At 40.4% G+C, this 25,057-nt stretch overlaps 1 protein-coding gene across 2 annotated transcripts in view; it reads left to right on the plus strand.

Moving 5' to 3' along the window:
• The window catches only part of MGAT5 (alpha-1,6-mannosylglycoprotein 6-beta-N-acetylglucosaminyltransferase), a 319,813-nt gene that overhangs the window by 172,356 nt on the left and 122,400 nt on the right, over positions 1-25,057 (plus strand). For both annotated transcript variants that reach the window (XM_081052606.1, XM_081052607.1), the window contains exons 6-7: positions 16,305-16,381; positions 17,378-17,467. In XM_081052606.1, coding sequence (XP_080908732.1) covers positions 16,305-16,381; positions 17,378-17,467 — 167 coding nt within the window. The remainder of the gene's footprint in view (positions 1-16,304; positions 16,382-17,377; positions 17,468-25,057) is intronic.

Genomic DNA, 25,057 nt, shown 5'->3' on the forward strand with positions numbered 1-25,057 from the left:
TGATTTCTGTCAAAGCCCACAGACAGGGAGGAGTAGATCACAGCCTTTCTTCTGTCGTGTGTCTTGCCTGAGACTTCTTTGCCCGGACTGCTGACTCTTTCGGCACATGTGCAGTTACATTTTAGAGCAAACGCTGTTATTTAAACCCCTCTTCACCTTTGGGCTGAGCACTATAAGGGATACCTAGATGCAGTCAGTGACCGAGAAAAACATTTTACCAACAGATTGTACTCTGAGATTGTAATTTCTGGAATAAAGATTAAGTGTCCGTTTTTCTCCATGCTCTTGTAACCAACCCAAACTGAGGGAGCCCCCAGCCCGGTCAGCCCACAATGAAACGTGATATTGGAGGCTATTGAAGTTACTGTTTCTTGAGGTACTTTAAGACGAGTATGAGCTTATTGGAGAATAAGTATTTCCTCTGAAGGTGATTGGCAACGGGTTAATACCTGGAGATCAGCACAGGAAAATACTGTTCCTTCATCTGTATTCATAGAGAAAGCATGCATTTTTTTAAAACAACTAAGCTTAATTTTTATGTGCAAGTAAAGTTACATACAATGTAAGGCACAGATCTAAAGTGTACCATTTGAAGAGTTTTAATAAATGCGTACATTCATAAAATCAGTGCCCCAGGCAAGATACAAAACATATGCATCACTCCAGAAAATTTCCTCATGCCTCTCTTCCATTTAGTTTCCATCCCCCATAGGCAATCATTGTTCTGATTTCTATCACCATAGATTAATTTTGCCTGTTCTTGAACTTCATAAAAATGAAGTCATACGGTATATACATTTTGTGTGTTTGGCTTCTTTCAGCATATCATTTAAAAAATCCATGGTGTTACAAGTGTCATTAGTTTTTTTTGTTTTCTTTTTTTTGTTTTTGTTTTTTTTAAAATCACAGAATAGTATCCTGTTTTAGCATAATTTACATCTTTCCTGATAATGGACATGTGAGTCATTTCCAGTTTGGGATTATTATGAATAATGTTGCCAGAAATACGCGAGCCCATCATTTCTTCTAAATAGTAAACTATGTCGCCGCAAGTTGTTCATAATCTTCTCTTATTCTTTTAACATCTAGGGCATTTGTAGTGACATCTTATTTCAATTCCTAATATGGCACATTTATCGTTTCTTTTTCTTGTTCATTCCTGCTAGGGGCTTATAAATTTTATTTTTTCGAAGAACAAGTTTTCACTTTGTTGATTTGTCTCCCAGAGAAAGCAGAACCACAAGGAGGTGGTGTGTGTGTGTGTGTGTGTGTGTGTGTGTGTGTGTGTGTGCAGGAGCACATGTGCATTCATGCATGCACCTGTGTGCACAGTAACGGATTTATTAAAGGGGTTTTACCCTGCACAGGTGTGGGAGCTGGTCAACAGTTTCTATAAGGCTATTGTCTTTGTATCTGACTCTGGAGCTTGAAATCCACAGGTCAGGCAACCAGGAAGGGACAATAAATATTCAGGGAAAGAGAGTAAGGACATGCTGGGAACCCACAGTATGAGCAGGAGTCCATGATGACAGAATGATACCTGTGTTTTTTGTTGTTGTTGTTTTTATTCTGACCTTGGGATGTGGATGTTCTGTAGAAGCTGCTGCTCTTGGTCGTGAAATGAAAGAGACTTGGGAGGAAGCACATCATTACTACTCTACCTACCAGACACCCCCGTCCCCCGAAAAAATAATTGTATAAATAGTGAGACTGACCAAAGGACTGTATAAGACAGTGGTTGACAAACTTTTTTGTAAAGCACCAGATAGTAAATGTTTTAGCTTTGTAGACCGTGCAATCTTCATTGCAGCTATTTAACTCTGCTATTGTATTACAAAAGCAGTCATAGGTAATATGGAAGTGAATGGCAAAGCTACTATATTCCAGTAAAGCTTCATTTACTAAAATAAGCAGTGGGCTAGAATTGGCCTATAAGCTGTTGTTTGTCATCTCCTGTTCTAGAAATGTATACCTTCTTATCAGCCTTAGGGTTAATATGATAAGCTTCATGTTTAATTCCATCAATCCCCCATCCTTTGTACTATTGTTAAATATCTTACACTTACAAATGTTTTAAACTTCTATACCCTAGTATGATTTTTTGCATTAGACAGTCAATTGATAAAGAAATTAAAAGAGGGGGGGAAATGATAGTCTTTTGTATTTACCTGCATATTAACATTTCTGATACTTTTCATTCCTTTTTATCATTCCAAGTTTTCATCTGATGTCATTTCCCTTTCAGTGCAAAGAACTTCTTTTATTTAATTCTTACCATGAAGGGCTGCTGGTGGTGAATTCTCCATTTATCTGAAAATGACTTTTTTTGGCAGGAATTTTTTAAGGACAAAGGTATAGAGAATTCTGGTATAGAATTCTAGGCTGACCATAGTTTTCTTTCAGCACTTTAAAAATACCATCTCTTTGTTTTCTAGCCTCCATCTTTTCTCTGATAAGAAGTCGGGTGATATTTCTATCTTTGTATCATTTTTGGTAATGTGTCTCATTTTCTGTGGCTGCTTTCAACATTTTCTCTTTGGCTTTTGGCAGTTTGATTATAATAAATGTGATTGTCTTTGTCTTTATCTTACTTGTGGTTCACTGAGATATTGGATCTGAAGTTAATGTTTTTCGTTAAATTTGGAAAATTTTTGGCCATTATTTCTTCAAGTATTTTCCTTTCCCATTTTCTCTCCTTTCTATGTCTGGCCACCACTTCCTTCATAACTCAGTTCTCATGTTGCTGTCCCACAGGACACTGAGGCTCTGCGCGTTGTTTCTCCCCCATATTTGTTTTTATTTTCCGTTTTTCAGATTGAATAATTTCCATATGTTCAAGTTCACTGATCCTTTCTTCTGCCATCTGCAAACAGTTGTCAATTCCGATGATAGAATTTTCAGTTCTGGAATTTCTGTTTTTGTTAAATTGCCCTTTCTTTGTCTTTAATTATGTTTATAGTAGCTGCTTTAAAGTCTTTATCAAGTCAAACATTTATGTGCTGGGATATGTTTTTATTGACTGCTTTTCTTGACTTTGGTTCACATTTTCCTGTTTTTCCACATGTCTAGTAAGTCTTTGTTATATGTTAGACATTATAATGTTGTAGAGTGTCTGTATTCTGTTATCTTCCTCTGAAAAGTGTTGATTTTTATTCTAGCAGGCAGTTAACTGACTTATCACCTTCAACTAATGACTGGATTTATGGTTTTGGGGGTGTTGTCTTTCAGTTTTCATCCTAGTCTTAGGAAATCTTAAATCCTGGACTTTTCTATGATTTCAGTGGAAAGTTGAAATGTTAACCAAACCCCTCCAACTTTTCAGGATTCAAACTCTAACTCCCCTACAGTGAACAGTAGCTGAATCCCTGAACACCTTTATGCTTTCCTTGGCGTCTTTACTATAAATGCTTAGTTATGGGGTCATTCAAGGATTTTAAGGTAGCTTATGTACAGATTTGGAGGCTCCCCTTCTTTGGCCCCACTTTTTGGGAATATTCTACTTCCATTTCTAGCCACCTTGATTGCCCAAACTTAATTCTAAAACTAGCCTTTTGCTTACCTTCTACTTAGCTTCCACCAGAAGGGAGAACCCGCTCAGGGGCAAAGCTGTATAAGTGTTAATTTTCTCCAGTGGGGTCCCTTTTTTAAGGACCAAATCTCGTCTAGTGTTTGCCCCTTTTCCTTATTCTTTATTGTCTTATTATAAGTATTATCTATGGGAAGATCATTCTAATATGAGCTTCTCTGCCACTGCCAGTATATAATTTCTCAGCTTTATTTATAAAGAATCTCAAGGTAGATTCATCACGTAGTTCTCGCACAAGTAGTGCAGTTTAGCAGTCTGCACTGGTCAGCAATCTCAGTTATTTCTTACCACAACCCGGACTTTCTCCTGCCTATTGGTATGGATGCCAACTTTTTCTTGCTTCCAATACAGAAACCCTTTCTAGGTTGACAAGGAGAGTGAGTTTGTCATGACGGTTCTCCCTCTGCCCTGGATACCTCGGCGGGAGAGGAGTGACTGAGGGAGTGCGTGCAGTGTGTTCTGGATACTGACATGGTAGAACCGTAGCTGGTGAAGACCTTCGGCAGTAACTCCTGCCCCAGAAGATCAGAGCCCTCAGGAACTGACTCCAAGTCCAGTCTGGGAAGAGACCCCTTCCTAAAACAGATACCCTAGCATTTGAAAACCTTTGTTTATCGTACTATAAAGAACTTGCTTTCACGCATTTACTAGACTTTTCTATTGAGTAGATGAATAGCACTCCGGGATATCACTTACTATACGAGAATATGCACATTAGATTCTCAGGCTTTACATTACTTTACAGGCTGAGTACCAGTGTCTAACTTTACATGGTCTTAATACCAGGCATGTTTCCTTTCCACAAGAAGGAAATACTGCTAAGGGCTAGGAGAGAGAAAAGGAATTAAGTTATAAAACAACTTGAGTTTTGAGAGGCAGCCCCAGCTAAGCACATATTTTGCAGGCATAGCATGTGTGTTTTATGACTATAGGCTTAGAGATTTGATACAACTCTGGATAAATCAAATGAGACTTAAAAACTAGGGCAGCCAGGTAGCTCAGTTGGTTAGAGCGCAGTGCCGATAACACCAAGGTTGCCAGTTCAGTCCTCGCATGGGCCACTTTGAGCTGCGCCCTCCTTATAAAAAGGGGGGAGAGGGGGAATTTAAGTAAGTCTCAGCCTTTCTTCCAACGTACCCACGGGATTGGTGTACTTTGGGGTATTCTTCATATTTTAGGCCTCCAGCTTTTTTGTTGTTGTTATTCTCTCTCTACTTTTTCTAGTACCAAACACTTATTATCAAGGTGCCATCTTAATTCTAAATTAACTCTTCCATGCTAAAAAGGGAGGAGGGAGGCTATAATCCAGCAAAAAAAAAAAAAAAATGAAAAACTCATCTGAGAAAGTGAAAACAAAAATTTATCTTGATCTCCTATTAAAAGAAATAAGCAAAGCACTTCCTCACTGCCTAAAGATATCTGGGTGGGCAGTTAGAATCCCTGTTCTTTACCAGTAGTCACATAAAGTCTTGTGACAGGTGATTCAAAAAAGGGGTATTGTGTGACATGAAGAGAACACACCTATGTTTGGCAGTTTGTACCATCAAAGTAACCTAGGGATATAGCCTGCCTGCTTTAGTTATCAATTTCATATTTCTTTTCTTCAGTTTCAGAAAAGAACTACAAACACACACACACACACATCAACTGTACATATTCTCCAGTTTCCTTAACAAAATCCAAACCTCAAGCACCTTTGACAGTTTGATAAGAATAGTCAGAAATGTGTGAGCTGTGCCTGACTCAGCTGTGTTTTGGAAGAAAAATGGAACCACTCGTTGTTCAGGAGGATGAAGAAAGATGCGTGTGTTCCTTGTTCCAGGGTATGTTGCTCTTATAGTGAGATAGCTACAAAATGCCTCTTTCCCTCTCCCAAAAAACTGCGTGTGAGGAAAGGGAAATTATGAAAGGCTGTGCCCCACCTTGCTTATTGGAGAACAATAGGTGTCAAAATCCCCAACTTGAGCATATGGTGTGGTTTTGCAGGTATAAGATTTAATGCCTGGCACCTACTGGCCAGTATATTTTCTTCAATGTAAATTGACAACTGAGGATACATCAGAATCTGTAGTACTATATATTATTTCTTAATATGTTATATACAGAAACATTTTTTCTGAAAATACGACACTGGTGAACTTTTTGTTTTTGGTGTGTAAAATTAGCATTCTCCTGATTTAGGGACTATTAGGCCCATTTGTCACAATTGGATGCATACAAAATGCACATGTAGAATATTTTATGTCCCTTATATGGTGACTTAAACTGCCGAAGAACATTTTGTGGCAGAAGAAATGATAGCAGAAATTAAGTATAAATTTACAGAATATGGCATTAACATAAAGATGAATACATGTAGATTTACGCATAAAAAGAACTCAGATTATCCAAATCGTATTGCAAACTCAGTTTTATCTTCCAGTCCCAGAGCTATTAGAATATACAATATGTGCTGTCGTGCTATTTGTTTAAAAACACTTGAACTTTTTTCCTTCCAGAAATCCAAAGCATTTTAATCACTGGTTACATCTTACACTCCGCCAAGCATTGTGACATCAAATGAATCAGGGATGGCTACACAGATAAAGAATGTATGGACAATAAGACAAGTGTATTCCACAAATAGACAAATGGAACGAACGCGAGCGAGTGTGAGATATTTCAGTGTGGTATAGGCAATCTTTCTTTCTCAGGTCTTTATCTCCCTCAGCAGTCCGTATTTGACTTCAGAGGTTGTTCTGAGGGCGATAAGAGACAATAAATGCGCTCCAGGCACAGTACCTGGCACAGAGAGGGTGACTCAGAGGTTAGAAGGTTTTATTGACTTTATTTATTACGTGAGAAAACATTTGCTCAGGACAGTTCAGTAACTTGCCCAGGTTGTCCCGCTGGTAAGCAGCAGAGGGATAATCTCAGGAGAGATCTCTTAGATGCCCTAAGCAACCCCTAATCTATTTTCTGTCTTTATAGATTTGCCTGTTCTGGATATTTCATGTAATATGGTCTTTTGGGAGTGCCTTCTTTCCCTTAGCTTAGTTTTATCAAGGTTCGTCCACGTTGTAGCATGAATCAGTAGTTCATTCCTTTTTATGGCTTGAATAATAATACTTCATTGTATGCATAAGCCACATTTTGTCTATTTATTCATCAGTTAATAAACATTTGGATTGTTTCCACGGTTCAACTTTTGGCACTTATGAATAATGCTACTGTGAACTTTTGAGTGTCCATAGTTTTTCATTTTCTTGAGTATATACCTAGGAGTGTAATTGCTTGGTCAAATGGTAACTGTTTACTTTTGGAGGAAGAGCTAGATTGTTCTCCATTTTATATTTCTCCTAGCAGTGATGGAGGGTTCTGATTTCCCAACATCTTTGCCAATGCTTATTATCACCTGAATTTTTTTTATTAGCGTCTTTTCAGTGAGTGAAGTGGTATCTTCATTGTGGTTTTGATTTACATTTCCCTGAAGACTAATGATGGTGAACTTTTTTTTTCCTTTCACCTCAGTAGCAGGTGTTTAATGGCTGCCTCCTATGTGTTCATGGGTGTGCAATGAACAACCTTGTCTGCTTGAACATTCCTAGGACTCGTATATGCTTTTATTAATAGCAGTGCCTGTGGACTTTTCAGAATGGAGGGGTGAGAGGTGTGTGTGTGTGTGTATGTGTGTGTGTGTGTGTGAGAGAGAGAGAGAGAGAGAGAAGCATTCTTATAGAAACATCCCTTCTGAGAATCTTAATCCTAGGTCCTCTTTTTGTTTCTGTTCTACTAACAAAAGGAAAAACCTTATTAATGCTGGCTTAAAAGCTTAATTAGATAGATAATCCTACAAAATAAAGAAATAAATAAATGACAGAGGGTATGACAAATGAAAGCATAAATAGTCTACAGTTATGTGACTCTTACTGTGATTTGAAATTTTGACATTGGTTGTCCTTGACAATGTGTTTTCTCATATTCCTCACAACTTCATTCTTTTTACACATTAGTTCCATTCTTGAAAAGTGTACAGTGAATATGACTTTCTCGTTGACATTCTTTATCCCGTAGTATAATATTTGTACTGTAGCTCCAGGTTGATACCGCGTGCCCGAGGCCCTTGGAGGTGCTTACTTCGAGAGGAGTGAGAATGTGCCATTTTAGTCTTCAGGGTTGACTCGTCAGATCTCCAGTGCAGCCCATGAAGGTGATGATAGTGGTGTGCTTTTAATACCTAGGAACAGTGTAGTGGAAATAATCCCGACCCAAAAGACAGAGGCCCGGATTTAACATGCAGAATGCTTACACATGGGAGGCGCTTAATGGATTTTATTTTAACCGGTGAATGAGCAAGGCCCTTCATCTCTCTAAGCTTTGATTTTATGAATCAAGAAAAGCAAACGGTTTACTAATATGGCTTCAGAAATCCCTTGCAGCTCTGAAATTCTTTGGTACAATGATTGCGTTTCCAGCTTCTAAAAAAACCAACTCTTCTCAAAGGGTTCAGTATGCACCCCTGGGGGTCTGTGGGTGGGTTGCACCCATTGCCAGACATGGCTCCCCAGCTCCTTCGGTGGGCATAGAGCTTCCTATTACAATGGGCTGGAATATGTGTACGTGACTCAGTTATAGAAATTAAGTCAGTTTTTATTTTTTATTTTTAATAAGTCCAATGTAAAATGGCCCTAAGTGAATATTTGCCAAGCTGAGAATGACTGGTGAGGTCATTTTTAATGGGAGATTATATTTCACTACAGCTGATTTCTGTCCTATTTATTGCTCTTAACTCCTGACGCAAGGCTAGCTGATGGAGGTGCTGGCAAGAGCTGGTCTCCAGGCCGAACGCAGACATTGAGCAAGTTCCTGGCTGGCGCAGGGAACCTGGGCGGGTGGCATGCTCTGTGGGCGCTCTGCAGGGGCCATCTGATAACCAGGGCCGCATGTTCCTTTCAGGTGTTCCAAGAGAAACACTACCTTGTCCTGCACACAAAGCAGAATCGCTGGAGACCCTTTATCTTTTGGGAGGAAATATGTGTGCGATGCCCCTGGGCTGAATCGAGCCCTCATTCATGAAGATGGTTATCTTAGCTGTTGGCAAAGGGCCTAGATGAGGAGACAGAACTCAGTTTCCTAAAATTTCCTGGGGGTGGACAGATGGTCATGTTTTTTGAGATTGCTGAGCGTTTTTTAAATCTACTTTTTCTTCTCCCCCCCTTTAAAATAGCGATGGTGGAGGGAATCAGACACCCTTAACCTATCAGTTGCCTGCTCAGTTCTAAATAAAAAATTCATGGTATTTTGTTCTACAAGTTCTTAAAACGAAGTACCATGTCAAATACTTACCTTTGCTATAATTAATGTACAGAAAAATGAGCCTTGACAAAGGAGACTCTGGGTGGGGTCGACTTTCACTTTGAGCTAGCTGTCTTCAGTGTGGGGCTCACTTACAAACACCCACTTCCTCTCCCCCAACCATCCCCTCCTCTCCACACCCTCACTTTATCATGCTCACCTAGGAGCTTGTAGTTGAGTTTCTTACCTGCAGCGCCACCTTTTATAAGCATTGATACGATCAGGATTATGGTTGACCCCTGACTGCCAGCCTCATTTGTTTTGAGCCTCTTTTTTGGCAATGTTTATTTTTTTTAATTTGTCAAATACAGTTGACATTCAATATTATTTCATATCAGTTTCGGGTGTACAGCATAGTGGTTGGACATTTATATAACTTACGAAGCAATACCCCCAATAAGTCTAGTACCGACCTGGCACTATACATAGTTATTAAAATAGTGACTGTATTCCCTATGCTGTAATTTAAATCACCATGACTGTTTCGTAACTACCAGTGTGTACTTTTTAATCCCTGCATGTTTTTCACCTAGCTCCCCAAGCCCCCTCCCGTCTGGCAACCATCAGTTTGTTCTCTGTTTCTGTTTTGTTTGTTCATTTAGTTTGTTCTTTAGATTCCACATGTAAGAAGATCATATGGTATTTGTCTTTCTCTGTATGACTTATTTCACTTAGCATCATACTCTCAAGGTCCATCCAAGTTGTCACAGATGATAAGATTTCATTCTTTTTTTATGGCCGAGTAATATTTCCTTGTATAAATGTACCACATCTTCTTTTAACTAATTATCTATTGATGGGCAGTTGGGTTGCTTCCATATCTTGCCTATTGTAAATAATGCTGCAGTGAACATAGGGGTGTATATACCTTTTTGAATTAGTTTTTTGGATTTCTTCAGATAAATACCCAGAAGTGGAATCGCTGGGTCATAAGGTAGTCCTGTTTAATTTAATTTTTTGTTTTCTGTAGTGGCTGCATCACTTTGTAACCCACTAACAGTGCATGAGGGTTACCTTTTCTCCACATCCTCACCAACAGTTGTTGTTTGTTGATTCATCGATGATAGCCATTCTGACAGGTGTGAGGTGATATCGCATGGTGGTTTTAATTTGCATTGCTCTGATGATTAGTGACATTGAGCGTCTTTTCATATGTCTATTGGACATCTATTTGTCCTCTTTGGAGAAATGTTTGTTCAAGTTCTCTGCCCATTTTTAAAGTGGATTGTTTGTTTTTCTGGTGTTAAGTTGTATGAGTTCTTTATACATTTTGGATATTAACCCCTTATCAGGTGTATCATTCGCAAATATATACTCCAGTTGGTAGGTTGTCTTTCCATTTTGTTGATAGTTTCCTTTGCTATGCACAAACTTTTTAGTTTGATAAAGTCCCTTTTGTTTTCCTTTTGTTTCCCTTTTCCAAGGAGATATATCGGAAAAAATATTACTAAGAGCAATGTCAGAGAGTTTACTGCCTGTGTTTTCTTCTAGGAGTTGTATGGTTTCTGGTCTTATATTTAAGTCTTCAATTCATTTTTAGTTTATTTGTATATGATCTAAGAAGGTGGTCTAGTTTCATTTTTTTTTTGGATGTATCTGCCCAGTTTTCTCAACACCATTTATTGAATAGACTGTCCAGCCCCATTGTATATTCTTGCCTTCTTTGTTATAAATGAATTGACCATAAAGGCGTGGGTTTATATCTGGGCACTCTATTCTGTTGCATTGCTCTATGTGTCCATTATTATGCCAGTACCATGCTGTTTTGATTACTATAGCCTTATAGTATAGTTCGATATCAGGTAGCATAACATCTCCAACTCTTTTTTAAGATTGTTGTGGCTATTAGGGGTCTTTTGTGGTTCCATATGCATTTTAGGATTGTTTGTTCTAGTTCTGTGAAAAATGCCATTGGTATTTTGATAGGGATTGCACTGAATCTATAGATTGCTTTGGGTGGTGTGGACATATTAACAATGTTAATTCTTCCTATCCACGAGCATGCTATATGCTTCCATTTATTTGTATCTTCAGTTTTTTTCTTCAGCATCTTATAATTTTCCAAGTATAAATCGTTTTCCTCCTTGGTTAAATTTGTTCCTAGGTATTTTATTTTTGATGCAATTGTAAATGTGATTGTATTAATTTCTCTTTCTGGTAGCTCATTATTGGTGTATAAAAATGCAACTGATTTCTGAATATTAATTTTGTATTCTGCTACTTTACTAAGTTGATTTATTGGTTCTAATAGTTTTTTCGTGGAATCTTTAGGGTTCTCTCTATATAGTATCATGTCATCTGCAAATAATGACAGTTTTACTTCTTCCTTTCCAACTTGGATGCCTTTTATTATTTTTGTCTGATAGCCTCATTTTATAACCATATTTCTGATCTTTTCATCAGTGAGGTGCGGTTATCATTAACTTTAATAAGTTTGCAGTAGGTGAGTGTTTTATGATGCTGATAGTTAATTATGCTTTAAAAAACACAATTGCAACACATGTATGTGTGTTGAACCAGCAGGTAAATGATGGCGACCTCCTAGTGTGGTGCTCAGTGGATCTTATATTTGCTTTGCAAATGCTTCAGGACAGTTGACGTATGACTCATAAAGATCATATCTCACAAAACCTTAAGCCTCTGTTTTTAAGTTATGAGTATCAGTAACTCACATGGGAGATACTCCACTTCCCTTCTCGTTGCATCAGAAGTGATTTCTTTCACTGCTGGCTGTTCCGGCCATTTTCCTTGTGTCGAACCCAGATTCCTTCCACTGTGTTTGGTGGGTAGTTCAGAACTTGGAATTCCTGGTTCAGTGATTTTGAGTGAGAGTCTTCCATCCCCTTTCCTCTGGCGTTTTCTGCCCTCTTCACTTTTCTGAAACTTGGGCTTTTCATTCCTTTGTTACATGTATTTGTTCGTTTGTTTAACAAATATGCTATGGAGTCACAGCGTATCACACACGTTTTCGGCACTGGAGCATAGCACTGAGGGTGGTCGTGCCTTCCAGAAGCGCTGGCCTCGGAGGGGGCTCTGCTGACATGTGCCTCACTCTGTTATATGTTACCCCACTTCCCCGAAGCCGTGGTGAGCTCCTTGGGGCTTCCGATCATGTCTTTCAAGGGCACAGCTTTGCCATTTCAGCACATGGCCAACAGCAGGCTTTTGAGAGGCATTTCAAGTAACTGCAGGTGGGGTTTGGAGGTAGATGTTTAGGATTTTTAAATTTCTCCTTTTCAGACTATAAGGTGAATGAACTGTATTCCTTTTTCTGGAGGATGTGGTTAGTATATAATGTGGTAATGTATGTGATAGCACTTTAGAAAGGCAGGTAATATATATCAAGGGAGGTCATTGTCATTCATTTTCGTTTCCTGTGTGACCCTTTTTCTACTCTCACTCTCCCTTTGAGACCATTGTTACCATTTACTTCTGCCCTCTCTGCCCTCACTGTGTCCACACTTAACTTCCTTTCTCAGAGGCAGAGGAAAACATGAGTAAAAAAAGAAAAAAAAAATGTGTGCTTGCTTCCATATCTCTTTGTTGCTTCCAAATATATGTATTTGAAATGCTGTTATATCTCTCCACATGTGTCTCTTTCAATATATATATATATATATATATATATATATATATATATATATATATACATACACAGATATTACAACTGTCGGAGAGAATCTGGACCCCCATTTGACAGGAACACCCCTTTCTGGGTGTGTTTATGACATCTTTGTCACTTCTTCTCTTGTATGTGTGTTCTTCCCTGACACATAAGCATTTTAGATAACAGGGAAAGGAGCCCCTGCTACACTGCATGGGTCTTGGTGACTGATAAAACAAAAGAATTTTCACACCGAGGTCATCTGCCTTTTGTGTAATGGCTGCTTGACTGTGCCATAGAATCAGTACAGAAGTGGAGTTTGGGGTGAAAGACGCAGCATGGCCTGCTAGGTGAGAGTAAGGGATGTAGCTGAAACCTAAACAATAGTAAGAGCTGAGTGTCACTGCTTCCATTAACATCTTTCGTTTTCCTTGCCCTTTGACTGTTAAAAAAAAAAAAAAGTTGGCATGCTAGAAAGCGAGGGGTGAATAGCAGAGAAGAAAAACGTTATTTTTTGAGTTTTTGTCGTTTTGATTAAAATTAAATGGGAAGCTGTCCTCTGAGGAAAGCTGAAACTCCTCTAGAGCCGTGAGGTGGTGGGAGGTCTTATCTGGTTACTGGAGGTCAGACTCATGGTGCAGCTGGCCTGATGCTAGGAAGGCGAGCACTTCCTGTTTCTCCCTTTCCCAGATCTCTCCTACCCCAGAGCCTCAAGCCATTAAACTGAACTTTTGGAAGTCGTTGTGTATTGTGTATTCCAACTGGTCACTATGTAACTAAATAGTGAGAAAATTCATCATAAGGTAATGGAATTACAGAGGAGACCCTGTTGGATTAGTTGACAGTCCTGCCAGTTGGCAAAGTATTAGGTTGGTGCAAAAGTAATTGCGGTTTTTGCAATTATTTTTAACCTTTTAAACCACAATTACTTTTGCACCAACCTAATAAAAATGCTGGCCTAGCAGGGATCTCAGCTCAGTCTAGTTCTCCCTGACCAAAGAGTCAGGCTTGGGGCCCGTGGGACGTGGGTGTGTTTATTCAGTCAACCAGCACTTAGTGCCTGGTAATGGAGCAGAAAGACATAACCTTCCCATACTGTCCTCATGGCCTAGGTGGAGAGGTGGACAAATGTAAAGAAACTTGCACATTGTTCACGGCATGGGAGAGACATAAGCAGGAGGGCGGCACTCAATCCCAGCTAAATCCTGACTGGGCCTGGAAAGGAAAGCTTAGGACTGTTTCTTCCAGAAGGTCTTATAGGAGGAGGGGCTTTAACTCAGTGGAGAAAAGGGTAGAAGGTGGAAGGGGGTGAGAAGGGGAGCGTTTCTGGCAGAAGATGCCTGCAGGTGTCCTTAAAGAAAAAGGTCATTTCAACAGGTCTTTGCAGAAATGAGGATGCTCATTTTGGAGCTCTCATCATAGCAGACACAGTGGGTCTGCTCCTGTTTTTGTAAGTAAAGTTTTATTGGCACACAGCCACACCCATTCCTCCCCTTGTTGTCTGTGGCTGCTTTCTTGCTACAAACCAGAGTGCGTAGTTGTGACAGAGACCCTGTGGCCTGCCAAGCCTCAGATATTTACCATCTGGTCCTTTACAGACAATGTTTGCCGACCCTTGGTGTAACATATTTTTATTCCTTCAAACTCCTAGTGGAGAGGACCCACGCTGTCAGCAACCAGGCTTTACTTGCAGGTCGTCCCGGATCTGTTGTTCTGTCACCTGTCGATTTCTCTTCGCCACACGCACTGCGCTTCCAACTCAGGAGCTTCTAGTTTCCATGACTTCTGGCTCTGAACATCCAGACTGGAGTAGTACCTATAGTATGTTAAGAAAGAGGGGCATTTCACCCTAAGCGTCCGTCCCCTTAAATGTCTGACTTCCCCACCCAGCTCCCAGCTGTTTTAGACTTAATTTCTTGGAACCTCTGCAGCTTCTTATTTGCTCAGTTGCCAAGTAAAATCGAATTAAAAATAACGTTGGGAGTAGTAGTCATTGAAAGGTATCTCTGTTCTTTGGTGAGGCGGTCCATTTGGTAGTGGATTCTGGAGCTGGCTGTTCCCCTAAAGTGAGACAATGTTATTTCCAGAAGCAGCTATACATTTGAAATATTGCTTTCCTGGATATAGTGAGTTGTGTCAAATTGCATACCAAATGCCAGCATTTAAGCACCTGCTGTGGTCTGTGTTATCAGTTGTTGGGAGTGCCAGACCAGACTTTTTGTAAATGTTAACTTATTAAATAGGAGCCGGATGAAATAGGTGTAGTTATTCCAGTTACGCAGATGGGGAAAAGAGGCTCCGACAAGCTAAGTACCTTCCCTGTTAACTATTGAACGACACTGCCTACAATCTGTGATAAGGGGGATATTGATTTTGAGCTCTAATTATCTGTAGCAAGTAGAATGCCCATTGAAAATGCTAAATCAAAGAGTTGAGGATCTCTGTTTCAGACGATCAGAAGAACAGGTTTTCAAGGGACAGGTACAACGAAGCCGCCCCCGACCCCACCCTACACCTCCCCCTTAGCGCTAACTTCTGTTTTAGCCCCAGCACCTACTGACATCATTTAAATACCACTGTCAAACATTGTAGTTTGGGAGCTAATTTCTCGTTAATGCTCTGTATAGATAGAAAACTGTCAGCAGTAAGTAATGGCTACATTTTCCAAGCGGGTCTGGAAAATATAGTGGGTCCCAAAATAGAAGCATGTAGGTTGAAGCATGTAGCTAAGAGGATCATTCCTAAACAACACTCTGATCATAGCCATTCCCTGCTACAAACCGTTCAGTGCTCTGCCATGCTCTGAGCACGAAGATCAAAGTCTGTATCTTGGTGCTTGAGGCCTTTCCACTTTGGGCCCTGTCTGCTTCTCCTGTCTGACCTCCTACTCCCTCAGTCTTCTGTATTCCAGCTGGAGCGGGTGCCTGCATTGAGAACCACCACAGTTCTTGAACGTCATTGCTACCTAGCTCCATCCTGCTTCACCTTCTCATGGCAGCTAAGATGCTGCTGGCGCCAGGAAGCCTTCTTTCACCCTTGTCCCGCCCTAACATAAAGTCGATCACACTGTTGTTCAATTGTTTCATTATGGGTCTGTTGTTCACCACTAAACTAGGAGCTTCTGGAAGGCATGCTTTTCGAGTTTTGACTCTGTAGTTTCAGGGAATAGGAATCCACTTGAGCTAGCTAGTAGCAAGGGAGCTTATTGTGAGGAAACATTTGCAGCAGTAAGGAGATGTCTGTGGAAATGGAAGAACTGGGTCCATAAGAGGCTCTGCCTCGCAGATGATCATGTGGCTTTCTGCTCCTCCACCCATTAATTCTGTGCGCCTCTCTCCTGCTGGTTGCCTTGGCTCTAGCACATGTTTTCATGAAGCTGCCCATGGCCTCAGTTTGTCTGCATAGCCTGGCACGCCCCCACCACCCTGGTGGACTCCCTTATTTCGTGGCTTTATTTTCTGCTCCCTGTGTCTTTGGTTTCTCAGTTTCCCAGTTGCAGATTTGCAGGCGACCGTTGTTGTTGGTCCTAAGTCCCCCTTTCAAGCTGGACACGCCCATCATGAGTCTCTGGCCATCCTATAGGTGAACTATCCTTAGGTCAGGTCTTCACTGCAGACCAGTCAGACCTGTTGCCCATCGGAGGGGTGGTGCGGGAGCAGAGCATGGCTGCTACTGTAGACCTCTCTGTTCGATTTCTCTACCTGCCCCTTGCTTACAAGGATATTAGGCTTGTGTTTCATAAACTTAATGGCATCCGTTGTTGTTTTTCATCCTTTGCAGATATCATTAATGGAGCTCAAGAAAAATGTGTATTGCCTCCTATGGATGGCTACCCCCACTGTGAGGGGAAAATCAAGGTAAGGCCCAAATGATGTGTATTCGTTTCCATCATGTTCAGTGTGCACTAACACCCCCCTTTTTAAAGGGCAAGCGAGCCCTTTAAGGGAGTCACTTAAGGGCTGCTTCAGTCTTCCCTGTTTGGGGCTGTGGCCATGACAACACTTCTCAGCTTATGCCAACTCCTCGGGGTTCGGGGTTCGTCCACAATGGCTCTAACTGGTCAGACTGAAGGAGCCGGGGCCATTTCAGGCACCTCCTGTGTCTTTGAAGCTGCCTTTTCCTTTCAGCAGGTGATCTTTCACAGGCCAATGACAAGAGGCTGCCATTATTTAGTGTCCAACTTCTCTTTGTCTCTCTCCCCCTCCCCTTCTGAGGTCTCCAGAGTGTGATGTAAATGTCACATTTGCATCTACAGTTGAGTACCCAGAGACACTTGGCCACTCTTTTCCTCTTAACATTTTTTGAAAATCCTGTTTACATGGCCTGTCCTTGGAGACACGACTCCCTGCTCAGTAGTTTCCAGAGAAGAGTTTCAGTTCAGGGGTCCATTAGGATGGTGAGACCACATCCCAGAAACATTCACATGGTCTCCGTTGGGGACCCACGTACGCACTGCATTCCTGCACTCATCATGTACTCTTCCTGGCCCTGTGCTGGGGTTGGTGAAACTGACGCTTTCTGAAAAGAGGGGATTTTAATGCAAGACTCCCACTGAGCACTTGCTCTTGATAAAACTCTCCTAGGCAAGGCCTGTCCTGGGCTTTGCTGCCTGGGCTGTCCCGCGGTCTCTCACCACTCTAAGCACGTGTGCTAAAGGCCCACTCACGTCAGTGTCTACCTGTGGATCATCCAGGAACTGAACATCTGTCATCCCGACTTCAGCTCAGTGACTCTGAGCTTAGGCCAGAGCTTGAGCCACACACGTATGTCCTCACCTTCTCAGCAGCAGATGGGCTGGGCCACCAAGAACGGGGCTGTTCAGAAATGTTCTTACCTGGCTCCTCTTGTTTCAGTGGATGAAAGATATGTGGCGTTCGGATCCCTGCTACGCAGAATATGGAGTGGATGGGTCCACCTGCTCTTTTTTTATTTACCTCAGTGAGGTGAGTAGCTTCTTGTGGCTTCAGAGGGGTGGGTGTGTGTGGTTGTCTGTTTTGTAGCTGAGTCTAGAATTCAAAAAGCTTGAAAACGTGGATTGTTTTTACATAGTAGACACACGATTTCCTTCTTCATGATGCTCCTCTGTCCCCAGGTAGGATGACTTTTTTTTTTCCTTTGACAGAAAAACAGGCTTAGCTGACTAATTTTCCCTTGATTTAAAATACACGTAACATCTTAAACCATTAAGTGTATAGTTCAATGGCATTAAGTAATTCACATTGCTACACAACCGTCACCACCCTTCACTCATTTCCAGAACCCTTCTTCTTGCAACCATGAAACTGTACCCATTAAACAGTCGCTCTGCCTTCTCCCCTCCTTCCAGCCCCTGGCAACCACCATTCTACTTTCAGTCTTTATGGTTTTGACTATTCCAAATACTCATATAAGTGAAATTATGCAGGATTTGTCTTTTTGTGATCAGCTGATATCGCTTAGCATACTGTATGTATTCCAGGTTCGTCCACGTTGTAGCATGTACCAGAATTACCGTCCTTTTTAAGGTTGAACAATATGTTGTTGTATTATACACCACATTTTGCTTATCCACTCGTCTGTTGATAGACATTGGGTTGCTTCCACCTTTTAGCTGTTGTAGATAATGGTGCCATGGATTTGGGTGTGCACATAACTCTTTGAGACCCTGCTTTCATTTCCTTTGGGTATATACCCAGAAGTGGAATGACTGAATCATGTGGTAATTCCATTTTTTATTTTTTGAGGAACCGCCAACCTTTTCCAAAGTAGTTGCACCATTTTACATTGCTATCAACAGTGCACAAGGGTTCCAGTTTCTCCACATCCCGGCCAATACTTGTTTTATTCTGGTTTGAGGGGGTTTTTTGTGGTTGTGTTTGTTTTCGTTTTGTTTGATAGTAGCCATCCTGATGGGTGTGAGATGGTCTCTCTTTCCAGTTGTGCTTTGCGCATCCTCAATAATTAGTGATGTTGAGCATCTTTCCAGGTGTTTCTTAACCGAGTTAGCAATTTATTAACAGCCTGAGTTTTTACCTTGTTGTTTTCTTTTTATCTGAGCTTCATTTTCATTTGTACCCTCAAATTAAATCGCAGCTTTTTTTTTAAAGGGTTGCGGAGCGTGTTACAGACCACATGGTATTTATTACATACTTCAGTGATCTCAGGTCACCTTCAGGACTATTGAGGGGGTGGAATAGCGTTAATACTTTATCCCGGGCAGGGTACAGGGGAAGCACGGAGTGGGAAATCAGAACTCTGCGGCTTCCCCCTCCATCCTTCTAGATGGGGGTAGTCCTAGGGCCCTTGACTCGAGTGCTGGCTAATTTCAGAGAATGTGCCCTTCTCAGGCTCTTGGCCGCCATTTCTCTTTTATTCTCTCCGCCACTTTTGTGTGCAGTTGCCATTGACCAGTAGTTAACAACAGCTCCCTGGTGCTGCCATGCAGGAAGGAGAATGCCTCTGAGGCTCAATGAAATGCTTTTGCCATAGTTTTCCTTGCGGGACTCAGGTGCCTCTTCTCTGTGTCATCAGGTGACAGGGACAGCTTTGGGGGGGCCAAACTAGTATAGCTATCGAGCATGTGTTCCTAGATTCTTGGGGTTTGTCCCTCTTCTACACACTTCTTTCTTTTTCCTCTGTAAGATCCAGTCAGACATTGTTTTTTTTTTTTGACAGGTTACCCATGGCCATTCCACAGCCATGGGAACCCTTAGAGCTAATAATAGTTAAAATACTTCTTGGAAATTGGAAAGCATAGAGAATTAGGTGTGTGATGCTCCTCATTAGCAGGTTGCTGGCAAATTGATTTTGTAACTTATTTGAGTGTGTTTCTAGCTTCGGTGGCCTGTGGCCCATCTTCTTATTTCCTACTCCAGAGAAATAAGGCCTGGGGCCAATGAGTTGAACCATCACTCCAGTGAGAAGTCCATTGGTAGCACCTTTAATGCCCTGAGGAGAAGGTCCCTCATTCAGTTTAATTTTCAAAAGTTTTCTTTGTCTTCCATTTGATAGAATTTAGCCAGAGTCCAACTGTGCTTTCTGATTGACAAGCTGAGCTAATTTCACGCCTTCCTGAGAGTTTGCACATGTGGGTGGGCTGTGGAGGTGAAGGCAGAGGATTTTACATCCCTACTCCAGCCTTTAGAGCCAAAGCTGGGAAGGCGTAGGAGAATGGTCCAGATGGAAAGGGGCTGCGGTTATTTGTGACCTAGTTCCCTTCCTTTGCAACTGCCACTCTACCCCCACTCGCGTGAAGGAAAGATGTAGCTAAGATGGGAGAAGAGTGAGATTCCGGTGAAGATCAGTTGGGAGGATGTGGGACAGACTGGGCTGTAAATCTGTGATGGATGATATATACTTAATATTGGCACTTGATATTTAGGTTCAGAACCTTTAACTAGGGGTGGAATGGTTTTTCATTAGCCTGTTCCGATTTCTTATGCAGATGATAGGGCTTTTTCGTTGTTGTTGTTCAGTTGAATTCAGTTCAGTGAGCACTTATTGAACAGCTAGTATATTCATTGATTGTCAGCAATTACTGAGAACTCATTTTCTTGGCACCATGGTATGCGTTCATTATCTTAAGAGACTAATGGAAGAGGAAGAATGGATGCAGGTAATTGAGCCAGCAGGATGGAGATAATTCCCCTGGGGAGAGAACTAGGAACTTCTTTTTCAGAGTTTTACTTTGAAAATAACTTTGAAACTCTGGCCTTTAAGAACGTTTTTATTTTACTGTAGCATCTTAATAGGTGCCTTATTAGAGTTAGAGGAGAATTTGACCAATACGGCCACTTTGATGGGAAGTACTGATTTAGAGCCTCATAACTGACTTCACCTCCTGTTTCTGATGCTTTCTAAACTCAGCTTTTGGAAAAGTTACTTACCCTCTTTGTGTCTGAGATTCTTTATAAAATAGTAGTTTTAATTTTGTTTGTTGTCAAACAAAATTAATGCTAACTACTGTGAGCATTCCTGCGTGTATATGGGAACACGCTTAGAGTAGAGCCTAGCAGATAGATGACACTCAGTAAACGTAACTGATGGTTTTTGATGTTGTCATTTTTTTGAGGACAGTCATGGGGTGTCACATAGCCTGGGATATTTTATGTGAAACATTGAGTTTATTTTAGAATTAGAATCAATTTCTGGTTCTTCACCAGTCTAATTTAATTTTAGACCACTTGAGTTTTAGTTATGTAGCAATTCAGCTGTTCCCCTTGACTTCTTTTCTCTGGATAGGATACTTCTGTTTGCATTCAGCTTGTGAGCTGGATGTATGGAGCAGCCGAGTACCACTGCCCTTGTTAAAGTGAGATTATTAGAGATGTTTTCTGAAGCCAATTCATTACATTCTACTATTGAAAACGTCCTGGACAACATCTGTGGCTTCGTCGTGCTCTTTTTTGTCTAGTTGTCTTCCCCTTTCTTGACACTTCCCTTCTTTTGTTACTTCCTTTAACCTGTATCATATGCCAGGTTTCTCTTGCAATTGGGTAATGAAGAGAGACATTTGCATTTGATTGTTTACTTGATCAACAGTGACTTTTATTTTGTCCCCAATCCTTATTGAAAGGCCAGTTCTTGTTTCTATCTACGTTTATATTCCGAACTTTGACAGATGGAGAAAAAGACATGAAATAAAATATCTCCCGTATAGTCAGTCACCAGTTGAGTTGAGGCATTTAAATTCAGACCAAGCTTAGAAGGTAGAATTCTTCCTTCATTTTTCTTTCCCCTGGTTGTCTCAGTGTGCCAACTTCCATTGAATTATGGGATTATAAACTTCTCCTTTTACCTTCATCAATTTGTCGTCTGCAAATTATTTCTGGTAAACCCCAGGAAGTAAAGCCATTTGCCCTTACATTCTCTCCACGGATGCTTGTTATGTGTGTAATACCGTACTAGGGACTGATGTGGTAATATGAGCCTCATAGTCCCTGCCCCTGTTGGATGGCAGACACTAAGAAGAATGAAACATTATTCAGCCCCTGTATGCCAGACACCTCAAGTACACAATCTCATTTCAACCTTTCCCCAACTCTGTGTGATCGAGAGCCAAGTTGTAGCAGCTCTGGGAGGTTAAGCTGCCTAGTACTTCTGCACTTTTCATAACTGCTGCCCTTCATGTCAAAGGAAAACTGAACTCCGCCTAATGGTTTGTCACCACTCACTTTGCAGTCAGTTCTATACTCAAATTCACCTGTGTTAGAAATGTGGCTCTAATTTAGCTAGTTTCCATGAATCAGTCTTCGTTGCTAGTTTTTGAATACCCACAATTTTGATACCCTATCCCCCCAAAAAAGAGAAAGCACCAATTCTCCCGAGGGTATAACTCATGAAAACCAGGTGCTCAGTCATTCCAAGTTGTGGGAGTAAATGAATGAGGCAGGCTTGCATTGCCACATCATCGGGCAGTTCATTTTCTGTATCTGTTTTTGTGAACCATGTAACTACTCCCGTTATGGAGACAAGGCTTATAAAGTAATTACTCTGTCATTGTTTCAGGTATATTAACTTATCCCTCTGCAGGGCCTTTTACTGCTTTCAGCTTTTATGAAATTTAGAATGAATTTCTTTACCCCTATTGAGATTACATTGATAGATGATGCTGATATATTTGACACTCAGACTTTTTTTTTTTTTAATTTACACAATTATTCTGGTGACTAGCAACCATCATACTCTCCCAGACTTCGTAATTTGTTTGTGCTGTTTTTCTTAAGTACTTCTGCTGCCATTGCAAGTATAGTTGCTCTGAAATCATCAAATTGCCCAGTGATTGATCGCTAGATCTTAGGATGTGGACAAGCTGTTGCTTCACATGTCAATTTGGACGGGACTGAGTGAGTGTGCGTGCACATGTGTGTGTGTGTGTGACTACCTTAGAAAGCAACAAAAGAAGCAATTTCATGCCGTACTTACCAATGTTTCTTATATGTCATGAACAACAGGCATAAAGGTCTTTGCCTCTTTCTGTTCTCCCTTGGCAATATGTAAAACTAATATTGGCTGAGCATGCCATTAACCTTGAGTTTAAATTCAGCGTACTTAATCTCTTGATTAATGCCAAGATTAATGCCCAACAGCAAAGGTTGAAAGCCTAAGTGTTTGTGAATGCGAGCATGAAATGAAATCCTAATAACCAGCACAATGATTTGGATTTATGGGCTGTGTTGGCTGCTAAAGATAACTTGGAAATGGTGTTGCGTCGACTAATTTGTCAAAGTAGGCAGCGATAAAGAACTACTTAGGTTGTAGGAGAAAACGTGAATGAAAACACGTAACTAACATTTCGGACAGGTCAGGAGTACTTTAAAAATATCACTAGGCTTGCCCGAGGACACCAACACATACCTTTTTAAAATGTTTAGCTGTTTACAATAAGAAATTCCCTTTCTGTGAGACAATATTTCTTGGCAATAACAGAGCGGGGAGAGATTTATGATCATGTTCTTTTTCCCTTTTTGAGTTCAGCCTTTATCTGTATCTTTTTCATCTCTATGTTTTTCTTGCTCCTATTACCTGAATTCTATAACATTTTAGAAAAAGGATTTTTTTTTTAAACAGTCCTGAGTTTACAGAATAGTATTTGTCAGTCAGCCTAATTGATCACTCCGTTCCTTCTCCTCTCCCAAGTTTATTTCTTCTTGATGCCCCCGTTTGTAAGTTTCAGGCACTACAACATTTATATGGAGACTTCTTGCACTGGCCTCCACTTTACAAAAATTAGAAGGGGAAATGACAGGACTTGCCAAACCCCAAACCAAAGCGTCTTTGCTCCTTGGAATACATGTGGCAAACACAGGCTGCAATGCAGTATTCTCCAATTTTTTTTTTAAACTTTGAAATACTATTTCTTAAAATTTTTATTCCATGCCAGTAATATAAATTTTTATGTTTTAAACACTTTTAATGTGAAAAATTTTAATCATATATAAAATAGAAGGGTATAATGTGCCCATTACTCAGATTCAACAATCGTCATTTCATGGCCAAGTCATTTATACTCTCCCCACCTTCTTTATTTTGAAGCAAATTCCAAATGTCCTATCATGTGTGACTGTTTCAGTAGGTATCTTTAAAGGAGACTCTTTTAAAACATATAACTACTTCCATTATAACTTCTAATACCGTGTTTCCCCTAAAATAAGACCTAGTTGGACAATCAGGTCTAATGCGTCTTTTGGAGCAAAAATTAATAGAAGACCCATTCTTATTTTACTATAACATAAGACTGGGTCTTATATAAAATATACAATATAATATAGTATAGTATAGTATAGTATAACATAATATAATATAATACCAGGTCTCATATTAATTTTTGCTCCAAAAGACACATTAGAGCTGATTGTCCGGCTAGGTCTTATTTTCGGGGAAACACGGTATCATTTCATATCACAATGAACATAATTCCTTAATATCATAAAATACCAGGTTAGTATTCACATTGTCTAGGCCATCGTATAAAGTTTATTTATTTGAACTGGGTTTCAAGTAATGACTGTAAATTAAAATCGTTGGTGTCTCCAAAGTCTCTCTTTAATTTTAGGTTCCCTTCCATCTCTTTTTTCCCCCTTGTGGCTTTTTGTTGAAGAAACTTCTTTATTTGCCTTGGAGAACTTGTTCTACTCTGCATTTTGATTATTACATCCCCATGTTGTTGTATAATCTGATTCCCGGCTTCTTGTATTTCCTGTAAATTGATAGTTAGATCTGAGATTTGATCGGAGTCAGGTTTAATATTTTTTTGGTAAGACTGCTTCATGGATGATATTACATACTTCTGTCAGGAGGTGCATTAATGCCTGGTTGTCTCTTTTTGTGATGTTAGCTGCTGTCAGTGATCAGTGCGTGGGTTCATTAACGCGTTAGGGCTTCCTGCTTAATCTACCAGGGATACTTCTATGACGAGAAGTGACTCTTCTGGTATTTGGTTACTCTGAGAGACAGCTTATATAGGAAATCTTTATCTCTTTCTCTCTTGGTTTCTTAGCATATTCCACTGTGTAGTATTTTGTTTACTTATATGCTTATTGGTTTTTATCGTCATTATGAAGTCATTGATTGAAGCATATTATAGATGTTCAATCTATTCCAATTATTTTCTTACTAGTTCTCAAATTGCCCCTTCTTTGGCCAGAGGGAGCCAATTAATATTGTCTTCAGTCCTTTTGACATGACTCTGGTAGTTAGGAATAGTTTTCTTGTTTTGTTTTTTACTGCCTGGTATGACAAGCTCTTCCAGTTCATCTAGTACAATTTCTGCCCTAGACCTTAAATCAGCCATTTCTCTAAGGACACCTAGCTCCTCTTGCTGGAAAATAATGCTTAGAGACCACAGTCTGAACGCCAGGGGCCTTCATTGCTATTGGGTTTTTCTGGGTGCTGGGAATATATCAATGAACAAAAAGACAGGCAGCTCATTAAGGTTATGTTTTGTAGGAGGAGACAGACAAATGAAAAGTAAAATACATATCATTTAAGTTGTAGTAAATGCCGTGGAGAAAAATAAAGCAGGAGAGAGGGGGCAAAGAAATGCTCATGAGAAG

This window comes from Rhinolophus hipposideros (assembly GCF_964194185.1).
Source record: "Rhinolophus hipposideros genome assembly, chromosome: 6".
Taxonomy (NCBI): domain Eukaryota; kingdom Metazoa; phylum Chordata; class Mammalia; order Chiroptera; family Rhinolophidae; genus Rhinolophus; species Rhinolophus hipposideros.